This window comes from Corvus hawaiiensis, chromosome 3 (assembly GCF_020740725.1).
Source record: "Corvus hawaiiensis isolate bCorHaw1 chromosome 3, bCorHaw1.pri.cur, whole genome shotgun sequence".
NCBI classification, from domain to species: domain Eukaryota; kingdom Metazoa; phylum Chordata; class Aves; order Passeriformes; family Corvidae; genus Corvus; species Corvus hawaiiensis.
In genome coordinates, this window is record NC_063215.1 from 68,185,926 (window position 1) to 68,204,524 (window position 18,599).

An 18,599-nucleotide genomic window follows, 5' to 3' on the forward strand; every position below is an offset into this window, starting at 1 on the left:
TTCTCTTTGGTGACCTTGACCCTTCTGTCCTCTTCAGCAGATGCTCACACCTTGACAGAAATCACTCCTGCTTCTCAGTCCTCTGTGGGTGATAATTATCCAAATGCCTCACTCTGCTGGGCAAGGGTGAATAACCCTATAGACTCCTTTCTACTTGTACTGCTCTTTGCACCACGGCTCTTAATTTCTCTCCAAAACCTGTCGCTGTGCTGTTGATTAGCATAATTAATTTAAAGCCCAGAGCAATTATTTCCAGACATCACTTAGACAGGATTTCAGTACTTGTGTTTTAAAAACTAATTTGTACCAAGAATCTGTCCATCTTCCCAACTTCATCTATTGGCTTAGAAATCTTCTATCAGGTCCTAGCTCATATGAAAGGCATTGAAAATTCAGCTCCCCATCCTACAGGAAAACGACATGCCCTTGCTTCTTTTTGTGTAGATATCTTTTGATGCAGCCATGACAACCATACATAAAACCTGACCTTTCAAGGACACAAACATCTGAAGAGGAACATGCTTCTTCCTAGGAAGATGCTAGAACTGGAGAGGCAAGAGGATTTGGGGTGAGAGTTGAGTTGAACACTTTACTGGTCTGGTTCTGCACATGAGGGGTGCTTACCTTCCCAGTCACCTTGCAGACTGCTAGAGCACTGAGGAGGTGAAAAGTAGGCCAGAAAGTTTGTGGTGTTGCTGAGCTATTCCTTGGGAGTGCAGAGGCAGCCAGTCTGAGTGTTGGAGCAGGAACTGCTCTTGAATGTGAGGCAGTGTGCCAAGGGCACATGGTACAAGACTTCTGCTTTCCTGTATTAAATAAGTTCTTTAAAATGAGAAGCTGATTCAGGGCTATCACTTAACTTTCCTTGAATATCCTCCCCATTTTACTTTATTCCTAATGTTATTGATGGTCAGTTGTTTCAAATGAGATTGTACAAATTCTGGTGATGTGCTATTCTGTACTTTTTTCACATGGGGAATGTGAAAGATTTTTTTACAGCTTGGACTACATCTAGTGAGGAGGATCTCTGACCATGACTTCAAATGATAAGTAGCACAGTGTATTGCACCTCAGTTTTCTTGGGCACCAGACAGATTCATTCAGTATGCATCTGTCTGGGGAGTCTGATTGAGCAGAGAGAATAATTCCAGAGCAGAAGGTGAATGTTTCTAGTTTCACAGCTGTTCAGATATAAAACATTGCAGATAGCAATTTACACTTCCTATAATCCTGACACAGCTGTTTGCCTCATGGGATGATTCATTTACACTTAAGAGAAAAAATGGTAGCAAGAGTGACACTTCCCTTGTATCCTCATATTCCTCACTGCAAATTTCAACAGGCTTGTTACCTACCCTGTTCTGAATGACTAGCCAGAAGCATTTTTCTGCTTCAAAGAACTTAAAGTAAAGCAATTAATCCACTTCTTTCAGGAACTCTCTGCACTGCCTCCCTGCTTCCTCTGCCAGACTCCCTGTTATTGCACCCAGGGGTTGGTTATAAAGCAACTCAGACACTTTCATGATGGTATGCCAGCTCCTTGTTCAAATGCACAGAAGATCCATCGTGCCTCTGGGCTCAGGATACAAATAACCACTCAGCAGGAATTACCCTTGAGAAGACTGCCCCCAAAATGACTCATTAATCCTCATATTGTAAAGATGGGCAGAGTATCTAATGTTTTATAACCAGAGAAATGTATGTGAAGTGCCATTACTGCCTGCAAGGCTGGGAGAAAGAAGTGGGGATACACTGTCATCATTAAAAATAAAAGAAAAAAAAGAAGGGTATAGAGATCTGGGCATTAACTCTGAATCACAGCTCTGCAGTATTAGCACACACTACTAGGAAGATAAAAGAAAGCCTGCAAGGATACTTAATATTCAATGCAAAAGTGTTTATTATTATTTATGCAGTTAACATTGATTTCATAATTTCAAAATTGGAAAATATTTCACTGAAATACAGTCAACACATGCACTACATTTCCTGTAACTATAAATCTAGATTTCACTATAAATTCAAATTCTACTGAAGCATGAACCTTGAGATTTAGGTGATTTCTGTAGAGTACAAGCTGTGCATCGCCATGTGGGGATCACCCTTGACCTTGACCAAAAGGCGGACAACTGCTTTAATGGAGCTTAGCATCACTTTAACAACAACCTCCTCCAGAACAGAAACCTGGCCAGGCATTTGGGGGTTGCATATGCTATTAGATTAATATCTATTGGCTGAGGAGCACAACTGTGGTCACAGTAAGAGAGGAGTTTGCTGTATTTTGAACATGTTTTGAGGCCTTTTGAACTGCTTGAGGAAGCAGGCTTCTTTCTTTTTTTCTTTCACTTAGGAAGATTTCATAACAAGACCTACAAATGCTCAAAGCCTGGAGAGCAAAATGCTCTGAACTCACTACAGAGACATGTATGAATAAGAAGAAATACAGAGAGGGTGCTGCTAAGCAAGCCATAAGTGACAGCAAACTGCAGCAGCCGAGGAATGATGGCTGGCAAAGCCTGTTGACTCAGAAAGATCCAAGTTCCAAGCAGTGCTCTGAAAGAAAAGTCTTTCACTTTTTCCACAGTCCCTAAGCAGGGCTGTCTGTGGCTGTGTGCCCTCAGTTGAGTGTACAGAACTACATGTGTGTGAAATACATTTAGCTCTGGATTTTTATCTCATGTAATCAACGGCATATTGCTACTTGTTTTGTAAAATTAGCTCCTGTGACTGAACAAAAAGTACAGGAAGTAGAAAGCTCTTATTCTCTCAATTGATTAAGAAAACTGGAAGACTGTAGAAATGCTGAATATTCTGTCTAATCAGAAGCCTAATAATCCCTGTAATTTTAATAGGGTGGAGGAGAGAGCATGGTAGCTTAGTTCCTAGTCATGATCACTTTTAAATTTTCAAATCTCACCAATCTCATTACACCTGGTAAGGAATTTAATTTTTCTAGAGGCTTCAAGGTGATCAGGTTGGCAAAATTGCTCAGCAGAATGTCTTATTTGTGTTTTATTCATAATAGTTCAGAAGTCATCTCAAGGCATTTACTGCTCCAAAATGGGTATGCATGTTTTCCATGTATGTCATGCTTTAGTATGTGGTGAGAGGAATGGCTTGTTTGGCTCATGTACTGAGTATGTAGTACATGCACACACCATCCATGAATCTGTTGTTTTGAGGTACACAGAAGTCTGGCAAGCATGCACTATGACTGTTCGATGGGGGAAAATGCTGAATTTTGATTTGCATTTTATTTGCAATACAATGATGATTTTTTTTTTTTTTTGCAGAAATTCAGTGATACATTCCATGTCCAAAAATACCTGAGATTTTTGTCAAAGCACGCGCGTGTGTGTATATTATTTTTATTGATAATAGGGAAGACAAATGAGAATTTGCATCTGCTTGATAGGGCAAGGAAGAAAAGAAAAATGAAGTGGAAATCGCCCTGTGTTAATGACCCAAACTGCAATTTGCAATTCCGTATTGAATTACCATTGCAGATAGAGCGCTTAAGAGACTATTCATTTTGTGTCTATCTCAATAAGCCCAATGCTTCCCTTAAAAGAAAAGAAGCACAGTAGTGAAATCACATATAATGAAAGATAGTGACTATTCAGCCAGAGCTCCAAAAGTAAAAGAAACATTTAGAAAAACAGATTAGGGGAAGAGAGACAAAGGGAAAAGCAGAAGCTGAGTATATATTAAAAACTCCACCAGCAAAAACTTTTGGTGATGCTTTTGTAAATAAGATATGAAAGGCAGATGCTCCTTTTTTCATCATTTCATCTTGTGTTGAGAATACCAGGGGCAAAGTTCCTCTGACAGCTAGATGCACAGCAGCCCTTGCCATCTGGTATGTAAAGTGCATCAAGGCTCAGCACAGGAAGCAGAATGAACATCATGAAAACCTATTTTAAACAGTATTGTGCTGGAGCCAAAGAGAAATCTATGTGGAAGTTAAGGTGACAAGAGGAGAAAAGATGGGAAAGCCCACAGACATAGGTCAGGGACAGGCACCTATTGAGTGGTATAGCCACCATGTGTGCACATGTGTATAACCACTCACTGGGTGTGTTTTTCTTTTCAATCTTCAGGAAGAGGCAGCCAGAGTTCTCGCCCACCAGCCAGTGTCCGTCGGCACACGTGCAGCTTTGAAAAATCCCTGCAGTGAATGTGTAAGAGAAGCTGCATGACAAAGAGTGGTTTTACCCCTTGCTTTCTCTTTCTCATTGGTTTATCATGTCTAATGATGGGACAAATGTGATGCATGCCATTAAAGATGGGAAATTTGCTTATGTCCCCTTGTTTCACACAATACTTTAAACATTGTCCAGATGTGATGAAGAGGACACTGAATAATTTTTTTGCAGCTTTTACTTTTTTATTTCTAAATGTCTACAACTTTGCAAATATGTCCTCTTTTTGGTACTAATTTTACCTTCTTTTTCCATTCAGCCAACATTTTTTCTCTTTTTTATAGTTTTTCATAGAGATGACATTTTCCTGTGTGCTTTACATGGCGAGACACCTTTGCTGTGCACAGCTCTTGCTACCTGTGTTTGTTAGCGAACTGTGGCTGCAGACCCAGTAGAGGGAACACAGAAAACACTTGTTTGGTGGGATTTACAGAAAACAGGGAAATCACAGGAAGGCACGTGTAAATAAAACCAGCAGGATTTGGCGTAGGAACAAACAGCATCTCAATAGCAGTGAATTATTTTTCTGTTATAATTTCTGAAAGACATTCAGATTCTGCATAATTCTGCATTCAACAAACAATAGCGAAGTTCAGCTATTCAGATGCAAGAAGTGCAAATACTGCCCTCTCTGAGCAAACACAAACACGGTGGAGAAAACACGCAAGCTGTTGCAAAACCAGAAAGGCTTCACCTCCTTTCTTCCAGATCCAGATCATTTCCATCTGATAAGCAGCAGATGTGAAACAGTCCCATTCCCTGCCCGAGGGAAGATTGTAGAGTGACTTGGTGGAAAGATGCTTGTGGTCCACTGACACAGCATTTTGAGCAGTGCTGCTTGCTGCAACCAGAGATGCTGTTGCACTGCTCCAAGCAGTGCAAAGCATTCTAGCTCTGTGTATGACTCTGAGAGTCTATGCAATTTGTGGCCATGTAGCAATTATGTTAATTCAATCCAACCTGCCCCTCTTATTTGCAGATCAGAAGAAATCCCCAAAATGCATCATATATGCATTTGGAGCAGTAGCAATGGCTTTACAGGGCTTGTGCAGCAACCAGATTTGGCACCCTGAAAGGCAAACTGTGCACAGGCAGTGTAAGGAGCAGATCAAACATATTGTTACTATCTTCTAATCAGAACAATATGCCCCTCTTTTCTGAACTGGAACAAGTGCTGCAGATTCTCAGGGTACAGATCACCAATTGTCTGTCTGGAAATTCAAACGGGAGTCTAACACAGGCATACTATTAGAAGGCAAAAGCAAATGCAACAATGGATTCTATTAAAAAAAGCATGGGCACAGGCTGTGAAACTCCTGACCACAGGGAAGGCTGAAGCTCCTGCTTTTTGCATGACAATGCTTGGGATTTTTTTTTCAATTTGGAAAAAAAAGAATCCTTATCCACATGAGCTCCTGAGAAACACTTCTGGTGGGGCTCCAACCTGTCAGCGGGTCTCCAAAGGCTTGTGGCAGCTGCCCAGATAAGAAAGGCTTTAAGAAACAGTGGAGTTTTTCAGACCTGCTGAGCATGAAGCTTGCTATTTTGGCTTCTCTGCCCATCCCTTCCCCTCAGGCTTCCCTCTCCCTCCAGCCAGGGCTGATGTGTTCAGAGGCCTGGCAGTGTTGCACTGTGACCCAGGGAAGGGCATGTCCTCCATCAGCAACTGACTGCCTGAGCTCCCTGTGGCCACAAAGCCTAGTCTGAGCAGTAGATAAGTGTCTATCATATCATCAGCTGTCCATCAGCACCACCTTGTCTCAAGCCTCAGTCTCACTCACCAGAACTGCAGCAGTTTGCAAGTCCAGATTTTCCTTAGGAGGCCCTGCTTCACCACCCCAACATGCTAGAAACCACCATGCATGCTATGGTTTCCCTCAGCTCCCAGTTACAAGCAAGTAGATGTAGAGTCTTGAAACTGTCTTGTGTTTTGATGCATATAATACTTAGCAGCGTGTTTTTCACTAATGTTCGTCTCCATTTTCTGTACAATCCTGGAGATGGTTAGAAATTCAGAATCATCAAAATATAGAATCATAAAATTTTATTATCATGTAAAAAAAACCCCAGAAGCATCAGCTCTGAGTTTCAGGGCTCTTTTCTTCTGAAGCTGCACATTCGTTACCATGGAAACTTTTGGATACACCCAAAAAACCCACAGGCTTTATAGGCTGCTCTGTGTGCTGCAGCATATTAGGGAGAGCCATACATTACAGACAAGAGGCCTCATGACCAAACTTCCTGTTGAAACTTGGTTAAGTTTGCCACAGGGTGGAGCACTCAAAATGTTGGCATGCTAAGGCAAGTCTGATGGCTCTTTAAGCCCTGTTTAAACCATTGGGAGTTTATTTTATTCTCAAGCATACCAGAGAATCTGACAAGTTATAGTGGGAGAAGGACCTCATTGACTGCTACCCCTGCAAGGGTTCCACACTTTTTGGCAGAAAATATCCAGGGCAACAGGCTTTTCTGTTCATTAGGAATTTATTCCTGCTCTGATACAGCTACTGACTAGGAAATATTCTGGGTGTGCAGTATAACTTGGCCCTTTCATAGCTTCATTTAGGGGTCTCAGGTGGGCATCTCTATGCCATGTGAAATACCTTTTAGTCTTGGTGCTAATGCCTTTGAGATGCTTGAAAAAAACCCGAATATATTCAGATATTTTAGTTTTATCTCATGCTCTCTATTCTATGTCCCCAGTGCTTTTTTATTGCTGCTCACTATACAGCTTTCAGTTTGTCAATATATTTTTTGGCAAAAAACATGGTGGCCCAAATAATTTTTCATCAGAACCACACAGGATTACAGAAAGCAAGGAAAAACCTCCAACTGTCTTAATTACTACCAAACTGCATTCATAGGAAAGACCTACTTGCACCATGGTGTGGTGCTTTTGAGTGGGGAACACAGAACTCATGGGCAATTTTTGTGGTTTTATTATATTCAAAGTTCATTAATGAGTGTTTCTTATTCAACAGCAACTCCATGGCATTTCTTTTGATGCAATGGTTTTTGAAGGTTGTTGATCTTCACAGCCTCTCAATCCTACAGACTATTTTGCCTTCGTTGCAACCACCTCCATTTTTTTGTACATGAATTTAATTCTAGCATTTTCTTCCTATGTTCCTAAGCTTTCCAGGTTCCTTTGCTCAAAACATTGTACTTTGTACTTTGCTCAAAACCTTGTACTTTTCAGTTTTCAGGTTCTATCAACTGTGCTCCCTTCTGAGCCTGTCAGAATAAATGCTTCAGGTCAGGCATTGGCACTGGCTGCACTGTCATATACCTTTATCTGAATGTGTAGCATGAGATACACCTTCAGATAACACAAATGTGCCTCTGCATTGATTACAGAGAGTCTATGATGATTTACACCGCGCTTTTCCCATGCATTATCTTTATTGTCCTTAAAATAATTACAAAAGTGATTCAGTAGGATGAAGTCATTCTGAATATTTGGTGGGGTTTACTTATTAATAAGAACAAAATAAACAGATTCAAAAGCTTAAAAGCACTTTTTAATTTCACTTTGATTTGCAGGTTTCTCATCTTCATTTCTTGAACACTGGATGAATTTTATTGCTGTTTCTGACAAATTGTTTATTATCCTGAACTTCGTATTATTTATTAGATTGTTTTCTCAAAGCAACACTTTCATAGTTATTTGATAACTTTTTCAAAATACCTAATGAACACACAGGTGAACCAAATCCTTTCACTAATAATTAGATGACTGAAATGTGACTCAGCTTCTGTATTTCAGAGACTACAGATTTCTGGTAGTAATTATAATTAGTGGTCAGACCTTCATACACATTATCAGTGTAATATCCTGCCACCTCTGTTGAGCTAGGTAGGTTAGATCTGTGGTACATGCTGAAGCTGTGGGACTTCAACGACACTGAAGCAATGCACCGACCATTTCTCTCACCACCCCCTAGTGGCCCCAAATTCACAGCCGTATAAAAGCGCTTATGTACATAAAAGTGTATGTAGAATAAATCTACTGATTTGGGGATATTTGGCTATATCTGAGCTGTTGGATTTGGAAATAATTCCCTGCCCCTACGGCCAGGTATGAGCTTAGCAGCAACCCTGTTCCATGGTTGCACAAACGTAAAGTGAGTGACCCCAGTCGTGGTTCCAGCTTTCCCCATCTGGGTGACCACAGCAGAGACGTGAGGGGGGTTGCCAACCTCTGATCCTGCCCAAGGGTCTGACCCCAACCTGGAGACCCCGTGGATGGAAACCAGGATCTCATCACTAGGGTACTCAGTCTAGACATAGCTACTGCATCCACATTACAGACTGTATAATACTAAGATTTCAATTAAAAAAAAGAGAAAAATACCCCAATTATCAATAGGGTCAATATACATTAGAAAGCTTATGTGTAACTCAGATAGATACTTAACTTCTGCATTAGAGTAACTTATGAAGGAAATGAGTATGTTACATTTATTTAACATAAACCAGTGGCAAGACAGAGAGTTGGAAAGGCAGCTCTGGACTTGAGCTCACTCACAATACCCCTAAGTATTATCAGGTTTTGCCCTGGCAAGACAGTGTAACAGCATTATGTTTTCCTGTATTTTGTGTAAGCAGTTTTCATCATACATTTAAAGTAGTGCTCTAATTCACATAGAGTAATGCACCCAATGCCCAAGGCAATTTTGTCAAAAAAAAAAAAAAAAAAAAAAGGGAGGGGAGCAACAAGGAAAAGTTAGTTAAGTAATTTAAATTTCCAGAAACACAAGTGGGAGGTTAAACTTTGCTCTAATTATACAGCACTAACAAAAGTATTGGAGCCATGCTGTGAGAACTGTTTCTTATCACCAAGATAGAGATTATAGTGTAAACAAATTAAGGCTGAAATTGGTTTGTGATTCTGTTTTTCATTTAGGTGATTATGTCAGGCAAAAATCCTCAGCATACACCAGATAGGGACTGTGGTTGATGATGGCTCCCTCACTCGTGAGAGAGTGCAGAGGAGTTTTACCAATCCAGGTTTAAGAGATGAGTCCCTAGAACCAGTGTTCAGAAGCTAGGCTTGCAGAAACACGCAGACCAGCATGGCTTGCTTTGCTAATGAGCATCAGGGCTGGCTGTTGAAGCTCTGAGAGGACAGACTGCTCAGTGCAGGGAGCTATCAGTACCCTGGATTAAAATCTGCTCACTCCCTTAATTAAATTTCATGCCCCGGTGGCCTTACTGAAATGGAAACAATAATGGAAGAGACCTTGGGGATACCAACAAAGCACCTGCAGTGTGCTGCAGTGCAGGTATTAGCCTTAAATTTTAGGCTTGTTAGCTTGGTCTCTGGGAACAGTGAGGCGCAGTGGGACAGAGTTTTACTCAGGCTCATTACCACTTACGTGACTGCAGGGCTGGAGAAAGCTTGTAGTTGACTGACTGCCTCTCTGTGGGCAGGGCAGGAATTCCTCCACTGGCTTCCCTAGGATGGCATCCATCAGCAAATGCTGTGTGGGGATGAGAAAGGTTTTGTCCAACGCACAGCTGTTGAACAGGACATTTCCTTTTGCCCTGTGTCCCACTGCCTCCAAAGGCTGGTCACCTCTGTGTCAGTGCTCAGGGACAGCCCCACATGTGCTGTGCTCTGGAGCCAGCTGTTGGGTGGCTGTAAATGTGCCCTGCTCTTTGAAGGCAGGAGCAGCATTGGATGACTGGGCAGTACCTGACACTGACCTCCTCTGGTTGCTAGTAAGATAGTTCAAGGTTTGTTTCAGAGTTAATTTTTGCTGACAAAGTTGATAAGCCTCTCAGTTTGCATTTTATGTTCATTCCTAAGATTTTATTGTCATAGAAGGGACTGCCAGGTTATCCCAGTGCTTTCTACTGGCTGTGGCATTTCAGTTACTGTAGTGACTACAAGGAGGTAGGTTGGGCCAAATCATTGGTCTGGCAACGAAAGACAGGTAACATTTATTATTTCTCCTATAACTTTTCATCTGGTTAATTGCCATTGTTGCTTTTAAAAAAACAGCCTTATACATTAAATCTGTACTCTGTGTCTTGTCTAACACCACCAAGCTGGCTCAAATGACTGTATCACTCATCTCAGCAAGCTTAAGATTCTCCCTCAGCTCATGGCCACTTGGAGAAGACCACCACTCTGGCATCCTAAAAGGATGAAACAGGGGATGAACTCTTAATAGATCAAGGAATGTCCCTTCCTGTTTTAACAGGAAGGGCTCTTTCTCAAGCGCTTTGCCGGACTGCGTCTGAAGCCATTTTCCAATTTCTGGGTTCCTGGAGTTAACCTCATCAGAACACATATCAGTCTGCTTAACAATTTCATATGCTATCAATTAGGGATTGTTACACATAAAATATTCAAGGCAAAAAAAAAAAGGCAAAGTTGCAAGCACACAGGACTCAAAGGTGATTTAATTCTCTGTGCTCTGGATCTCAGGTTAAAACTTCCCTGGTGAAAGGATCAGAGAGTTGCACAGACTAACTTACCTTAGACCAATGGGACAATAATTTTTCACTTCAGAAGCATTCAGCCCCTAAAATGTAAAGGAACCTTTTCTATCCAATGTCTAAAGTAAGGCATCTTCACACTCCTGCAATGTGAAGAGGAACCAACTGTTGTGGGGTACTCAGACATGACACTGCTCCAAGGAAACCAGCAAGGTCAGATCCTGCAGGAACTGGCAAGAGCAGGCCTCTGTTCTTGGTCTGAAACTGGACTTGAGTCTGGGGAACTCCTGGTGACAAGGAGGAGCCAGATTCTGAGCATCTGGAGATACTTAACAATGAACAGTGAGCCATCTGACAGGTTATAGGCATGTCCTACTGGTGGGCAGGCATATTTTGAACCACAGTCTCAGAATTATGTGCATCAGTTCTTTTAAAGGTTTTCAGCAAGTAACTATTATGATCTGAAGTTGTTTTCCATTTTGTTTAGTGTCTATAATAAACGGCTGAAAGTGCCTCAAAATGACTGCCCCAGAGTCATGCAGAGAGTATGTTATAAAGATCAATGCATGAATTAAAAGCAAAATTTTGAATTACCAAAAATAGCAACAGCTCTGCTCATGAAACTAATAAAAACTCACACAAAAAATATACTTCTATTTTCCCCAAAATACAAAGCCCATAGATAAAGCTGTGGTGAAAGTTGAGAAAAAACATCTAAATTCAATGTATGCTCTTGCTTATAAGCAAAAGCAAACCCATCCTATGTGCTGATAGGATATCCAGGAATCTGTCTGAACATGCGGACTAGATGGGAGGATTTGAAGAAATAGTACTTGGAGTGTTACACTGGGTATGCTCAAGTACAAACCTTAAGATCTCTTGAGACTCCAAGAAGTTCACTTCTATGCAGAAATTGTGAAGACTAAATCCTATGAGAAATTAACAGGAGAAAGGACAGAGATAGGAAAGACAAATAAATACCTGGTGGACATGAACTGGATAATCATCCTATTGATAAAATGAAGAAACCACCACTTGGTGCCATCTCGTTGCTGTGCAATTGAACATCAGGTTTTCAATACCCCAACTGTGATCCAGCTTGGTGCCCTCTCTTGCCTTTGTGTGGAAAACCATCCCTTCTCCCATTATGCCAGGCAGATTATTTTGATCTTGACCTTCTCCAAGGGATGCTTCCTTCAAAAGAGGGGATGACAATCACTTAGCGAAGGGCCACCACATAGTCAGGATTGTCATCGTTGCTTTGCACAAGTGAGACAACTCCTTCTCTCACTGAGATTCAGTTCAGGTCTGAGCTTTTGGAGACCCCTCTTTGCTTTTTGTCTAAATGTCAATTAATGATATTCAAGATGGCTGCTCTTCATTCCAGCATAACAAGTGCTTTTCTTGCATGTTAATTATGAATTCTGCCTGAATGTGTCAATCTCGGTGTGACTCCCTGCCAGCCATCCAGCAAGACAGAGCTCAGGTATTTCTGTGGCAGTCTTGAGACTCCATCTCAAAATGTGACTCATTAACAGGCTAGCAGTGCTTGGACATAGCAAACAGAGAAAGTAGAGGCAAAGAGCTGAAACAATAGTCTGAGGTGAATAATCAGTGGATGTCATCAAATGGATCCCACAGAGAGCCACTGCAGCCCTAAAACTCTTTGTCATGAGGCCGTTGGAGCCATGAGCATTAAGGTCTGGCAAGCAAGAGGCAAGGTCTGTCAGCAGCAGCAGCTCTCCCTGAAGAGTAAGTTGGTACCAGACATATCCTGATGAAATGGTTTGCTCATATTTGGATATTGCAGTCCTAGCACAGCTTAAGCATGGCCATTGACTTGGGACTATGGAGAGTGCTACAGAAGAAAGAAGTGAGAGGAGCAGAATTTGAGAGTGAGGGAGAGGGAAATGAACTAAAGAGGAGCAAGACTTGAAGACAGAGGTAGTGAGTTCCTTAAAATAGCTGTGCTTGCCTTTGATGTAAAATACAAAATCTTGGAAATAAAATGAGATAGAGACTAAACAGATGGTGTGAGGAGGGAATCAAAAGTGAGACGATGCACCAGAACTAGATATGAAGAAACAAATGATGCAGAAGTGGACTTAGCATAAAAGGCAGCAGATAATCATCATATTTTTTTAGAAAAGCCCTTTGCAGTATTTATAAGCTATAGCATCAGCAAAATACAATATGAGAGCACTTGACTTATTTTTCTCTCTACAAGAAGAGACTTGTTTTGAAGTTAAAGTAGACCAAATGTGTTTCTGTGTGAAGAGTTTGCAGTTCTTGGCATGTTAAAACATTACTTCAAAAATCTTTCACACTCCAGAGTTATATTCATTTGCTTATCTCTATAGCACTTAAAAAAAAAAGCCATCCACAGTTCATTTTAACCAAAACAGGAATGCTTCTAAACCTTCATTCTTATCTTTTCATTGATCACTATAATATAGAGGTTTGTTTCTTCAGCTGGGAACTTGGCTTTTTTATTCTCTAGGTTAAAACTCTAAATCCAAACAGCTCCAGGTCATACCAACTACCTGCTTTGGGGAGTTATGAATTTTTTAGATTGGCCCTTTCATGTGCCCCAGTTCCCACAGAGGTGGTGAGTCACAGGTCCAGCATTTGGAGTCTGGAGTTGGAGATGAGTTTCCCAGCTTGGATCCACCTAAATTCTTTTTTTTTTTTTCTCCAGGAGTACTTACTGCTCAGCAGAAAAGTGACACATTGTCATGTACATTTCTTTTCTGTTTTGACAGATTTACAACACTATCTGTGTTGTACCAGTCTCTTCCAGCTATGAAAAAGTCAGTCAATATGGGGTTTTTTTATAAAATTCAAGTGGCAATTATTTACTCCTTAAAAAGGAGAACCATGAGTCTGAGCAAGGAAAGCGAAATGCTTAGAAAAATACTGCAATACTGTAAGGGAAGGGATCTCCCCTGGTGTGTGCAGTAGCAGGAGGTGAGGCTGCTGTGCCAGCCTCCTACTCACTTTGTCTCCCATCTGCACCGCAATCACACAGTCTGAAATTTTAATTCTTTGTTTGCCTCTGGTCCCTGAGGGATGAAAGCCTGAGACAAGGCTGCTTCGAATAAATCATCTCAGAATTTCTCTCCGTCTCTGGTTTCCACCCAGGTGATGTATTTTATGATTTGTGAACTGTCTGTACTGCCTGACCTGCAATTAAACAGTTTATTGGTCCTCTAAAGCACTGCTCAGCTCCCTGTCCCACCAGCTGCTAACAAGCTGCCACTCAGCTTTGAGTGCTGCTCCTTTCAAGGGTACAGGGAAATGCAAAAACCTACAGTTCCTCAGTGTCAGACCTGACCCTCAGATCCTCACTCAGCCAAACTGCCCAGCGTTTCGATGGGACCTAGCCCGTACGAGGAGTCAGAAGGTTTGACTCACCATGGTCATGCTGCTGCTTGTTCCGCCTCCCACACAAACCACCTGTTTTCGTCCCAGCATTTTAGCCTGGTTCGTAAATAACAGTCACCCGGGAAGAAGTGCATTTGCCTCCTACCTCATAGAAGCCCTGGGAGCCCTTCATTTCTCTGATAGCTAATCTGTTTCTAAGTGCAAAAAGGGGGAGAGGGAATAAGAGGGAAAGGAGGGGTTAGCAACAATTTCTCTCTCTACCCAGTTTGCCAAAGGCTATGACTGTGGGTTGTTTTTCTTCCAACAGCTTGAAAATATTTCCTATAAGCTGCAAATCAGGCTTAATTAAAGCTTTCCTGTGACTTTTTTCCTGTTTTTTTTCTTCCCCCTGCAAAATGGTGAGCAAACCTAGATACCAAATGACAGCTCAAGTCCTCAAACCACAGATGGCTCTCCCGGAGCCCTTCCCGCAGGCTAGCCTTTCCAGGTTGGCTGTAGGATGGATAACCAACAGGAAGTAATCACTTTTGGATGAAAATCACAGTGTTGTTTTCTCATGTAGTATTTCTGGGAGGACATGAAAAACTGGAGGGGGGAGGCTTACTGATGAGGCAAAGCAATCAGTATTTTTGTAGGCTTGTTTGTTATACTGCCTGTGTCTTTGTAATGTAAATGCAAATAAACCCATCTTTATTTTATTCATAGTTCTAATGGAAAGTCTGTGTCATGGTCTGAACCAGGTGGAAGACAAGATCCAAAGGGGGAACATACGTGGCACAGACTCTCAGTGCATGTGAAGAACCAGGAGACAGGGTGCAATCAGACAGCGGTGATCAAACCCCTCACTAAAGACTACCACGGCCAAAGTCTGACTTTTACCGACATCAGCAGTAAGACTCTGTACAATGTGGTGGAGGAAGAAGATAGAGAGCCCGTTCGCCTCAACCAGTCCAGCAGCCCTTCCATGGTGGTGCACAGGCGGGTCGCAATGACCCCCCCGCTGCAGGCCACAGCAGAGGAAACCCAACTCTTCTTGCCTGAGCAGTCCCCCAAGACCCTGCCCCTGCAGCCACAGTCTCTCATGGACCAGCTGCAAGGAGTGGTCAACAAATTTGCCCCCAGCATCCCTGACTTCAACGCTGCCCTCCCCCCTCCTGGCTCAGGGAATGGTGTGCGGACCCCCTACCCGCCCCCGCCACCGCAGCAGCCGGCCCTGCAGCCTTTCCAGGTGGCTGCCTTCAATGAGGAGCCCCTGTCTCCCCCGGCTGAGGAAGCAGAGAGCGAGAAGGTGAAGCTCATTCAGGGATATGTTTATGAAAAGAACACAGAGGAGGAGGACGAGGAGCCGGCAACCAGCAAAATGACTCTAGAAGACTCTCCGGCACTGACACCCCCGTCCCCTTTCCGGGATTCAGTGGCTTCAGGCAGCTCCGTGCCCAGCTCCCCTGTGTCGGAGTCAGTGCTCTGCACACCCCCAGATGTGACCTATGCCTCTGTCATCCTGAGGGATTATAAGCAAAGCTCGTCCACCCTGTAGATGCTGCAAGAGACAAGATGGGAAGGACTTTGGCAGCTGCCCACTGGGAGGACTTGCAGAGACAAGTCTCCCAGCACTGTGGGGAGAGAGAGCAGAGAACAAAGTGGCAAATGACAGGGCAAAAATTTCATCCTGCACTTAAATAACTAAAATGAAACAGAAAGAAAATAAAAAATCCATTCTGAGGGCTCAAGATTGTCTATCTGTTCAAAATAAAAATATTGTACTTTGGGAAAATGTTAGGAAACCATAACAAAGCACAAACAAAAGGGACAACTTCTATAGCAAAAAAAAAAAGAATAAACGCGCAGGAAAAAAAAAATATAATCACACTTAGTCACACCCTCTCTTGGCAATGCTTGAAAAGGACTCTGGGAAGTGTGACCTGGAGATGTCATTAGCACACCTCATGACTGCTGTCTGTCTGCTACGGGAGTAACACACCCAGGAGATGGAAGGGCAGAGTGTGGTGAAGGGGAACAAAGATACTTGTATATGAGACATATATGCATAAATATTTTTTTCCTGGTTTCCACAGGTGGCAAAACTGTGGAATGTTGTTTGGGGGTGAGGAGATGAGATAATGTGAAAGCACATGGCTCTTACTGACTCCTATCTGAATGACTTGTTCTTCATCCTGGGCTACTTTTGGGGGGATTTGGGCTTCTTTTAATGCTGATTGTGAACAGAGTGAGAAATATGATCAAGTTAAGACTAAAGAGGCTTCTGAAGAAAGCCTTGCCGTAGTACTTGTAATGAAATAAGGACTTAGAAAAACTGCCCTTTTGTATAAGGTTGCAAACCATGTGGCTAAACTGTACACAACATTTCCTGTAGCAGAACAATATTTATTGACTATCTTTTCAAAAAACAACATATTTTGCCATGCCATTGAATCATTCCTTTGTGTTACTTTGGAATCAAATGCATTGAGAAACAGCTGTTTACCTAGAGCAACAACTGTTAATCTGGAAGAAAGGCAATTCCACACTGGGGGCTACGGAGCCCCCAGGCAAGAGAGGGAGCGTACGTTTGTGTATCTGTATGCGTGGGTACGGTATGTGTGAAGAGTAATGTCCAATAACTACCACTGGAAGATTGTCTTATATACTATGAATATTTTTATGTTTAAATCATGTTTTATATGGCATTGTTACGAATATTCAATAGATCTTTGAAGGTTTGTATGCTGTGCTAACACATCCTTTTTTCATATACAAGCTGAGACAGTCGTTACCCTTAGAATAGGGTTTTGTTTTGTTTTGCAGATATTTTATGAAGTACACATATGGTGTTAATAACCAGTGCATTGAGAACTTGCTATTTTACATGTTTTGAGCAAGTGTGGCTAACAAAAAAAAAAAAAAAAAAAAAAAAAAAAAAAAAAAAGACAAAACAAAAAGAAAAGGGTCTATTTTAGAAATCTTGCAGGTGAGAGACAGGAAAAGTAATTCAGCTATTTCATTGCTTCAGATAATTTAAAATGAAATCACATCAGGACAGGAAATTTCATCAGTGCTTAATGTGTGCCTAAATTCCCAGGTTTTGCTATTAACAGTTCTTTTAAACACTTTATCATCTTTAGTTGCATGTTCTTTCCCTATGCTTTCACTTCTTGTATTTAATATACAATATAGCATCTTAAAGGTCGCTTCTAGGTGGTTGTAGTTCTGTCATTTATTCCTCCTCCTCCTCCTCTATCTTTCATGTGTTTCCTAGAGATGGGCCTAATCCAAAGCTCCCTAATGACTGGCATGGTCAAAGTCCAGGTCCAATTGCTGTGGCCTGAACTTAACTGTAATGATCATGACCCTATTTATAAATGTGCTTATTATACATACACAGGTCAGGATTTTAGCTGCTATGATCTTTGGGCTGCTGAATTCAGCTGAGGATGAGGACCTGTCCCACAGTTCTACACTTCATTTAGAAAAATATTTTATAGGAATTTCTTCCTGTTAGTATAGTTACAAACCCTGATTTTAACCATGCTTCTTTTGAATATTCTATCAGAGTTTTTCTGAATTATCATAATTCTATTCTTTTTCTTTGTTTTCACTTCAATTTTAAGAAGTCCTGCTCATTTATCAATCCTTCTCTGAAGATCCAAATCCCATAGTTTTTCCCTTAATTATGCAGCATTGGTATTGGAAGGTTTGGCTTATGCTCAAAACCAGATAGAGTCTTTTTTCCTCATTTTCTTTTCACAATCTTTGCTCCTTTCAATATTACTCGTGGCCAATGCTATCATCATGCTGATGTGCAAAGCATGAAACAACTTTGCCCAAAGACACATTTTTGTTAGCATATTGATGTCTCTATGATGAATTGAAGACACCTGAGGGTTAGTTGGTTGATTTTTTTTTCCACTTGGGGCCTTTAGGGGGATATTTTTTGTTGCTGTTTCTTTTATTTAAAATGCTGATTACTCATTAAAGCAGTGAGGAAAATGCTGTATCTTCTTTGCTGATCACTGCACTGGCAATGAATTCTATCTTCTAATAATTGTAGTATAAGATCTGCTGTGCTGTTTCCAAAAACATACGTTGTCAGTAGCACAGAGCTGATACTAAAAAGCCAGTCTTTGAAGACCTGAGATAAGAAAAAGAAATAGAACAGATTTGCATAGGAAAGGAGATGGCTATGTGGCAAGGTACTATACTGTTTTCATATCTGTCTGTTTTGAACATATTAAGCACTGATTTTATTACTGCAATGTAATTATATCATGAGTAGGAGTTTTCTTGAAATTCAGTATATTAGCTTTTAGTTCGTAACTGTTAAAACGGGAAACATACACATACGTAAATATATCTAAAGAGCAAGAACTCACCTTGTGTATGCAGCTGTATGAGCTACGAAGCTTTCTGTAGAAGTTTTTTTTTTTGATCTGTCAAATGCTTGATGAAAACTGCCTTTTTGTCAAAATGATCTTGAAAATGATGTAAAATAAATATTTTCTATTTATTATTTAAAAATGGAATGCCAAAATTTTAAAATTTTTGTTTCTTGAGTAGAAAATAGTCATG

At 41.2% G+C, this 18,599-nt stretch overlaps 1 protein-coding gene across 4 annotated transcripts in view; it reads left to right on the forward strand.

Annotated features, from left to right (window-relative positions):
* The window catches only part of GRM1 (glutamate metabotropic receptor 1), a 192,773-nt gene extending 174,398 nt beyond the window's left edge, over positions 1 to 18,375 (forward strand). Inside the window, exons 9-10 of one of the 4 annotated variants that reach the window (XM_048297640.1) lie at positions 4,101 to 4,181; positions 14,774 to 14,862. In XM_048297640.1, coding sequence (XP_048153597.1) covers positions 4,101 to 4,161 — 61 coding nt within the window. In that variant the 3' untranslated portion in view covers positions 4,162 to 4,181; positions 14,774 to 14,862. Of the gene's footprint in view, positions 1 to 4,100; positions 4,182 to 14,738 lie in introns of all 4 variants that reach the window. The other 3 variants (XM_048297639.1, XM_048297638.1, XM_048297637.1) reach the window with 3 other exon arrangements.
* Positions 18,376 to 18,599: the final 224 nt, after the last annotated feature.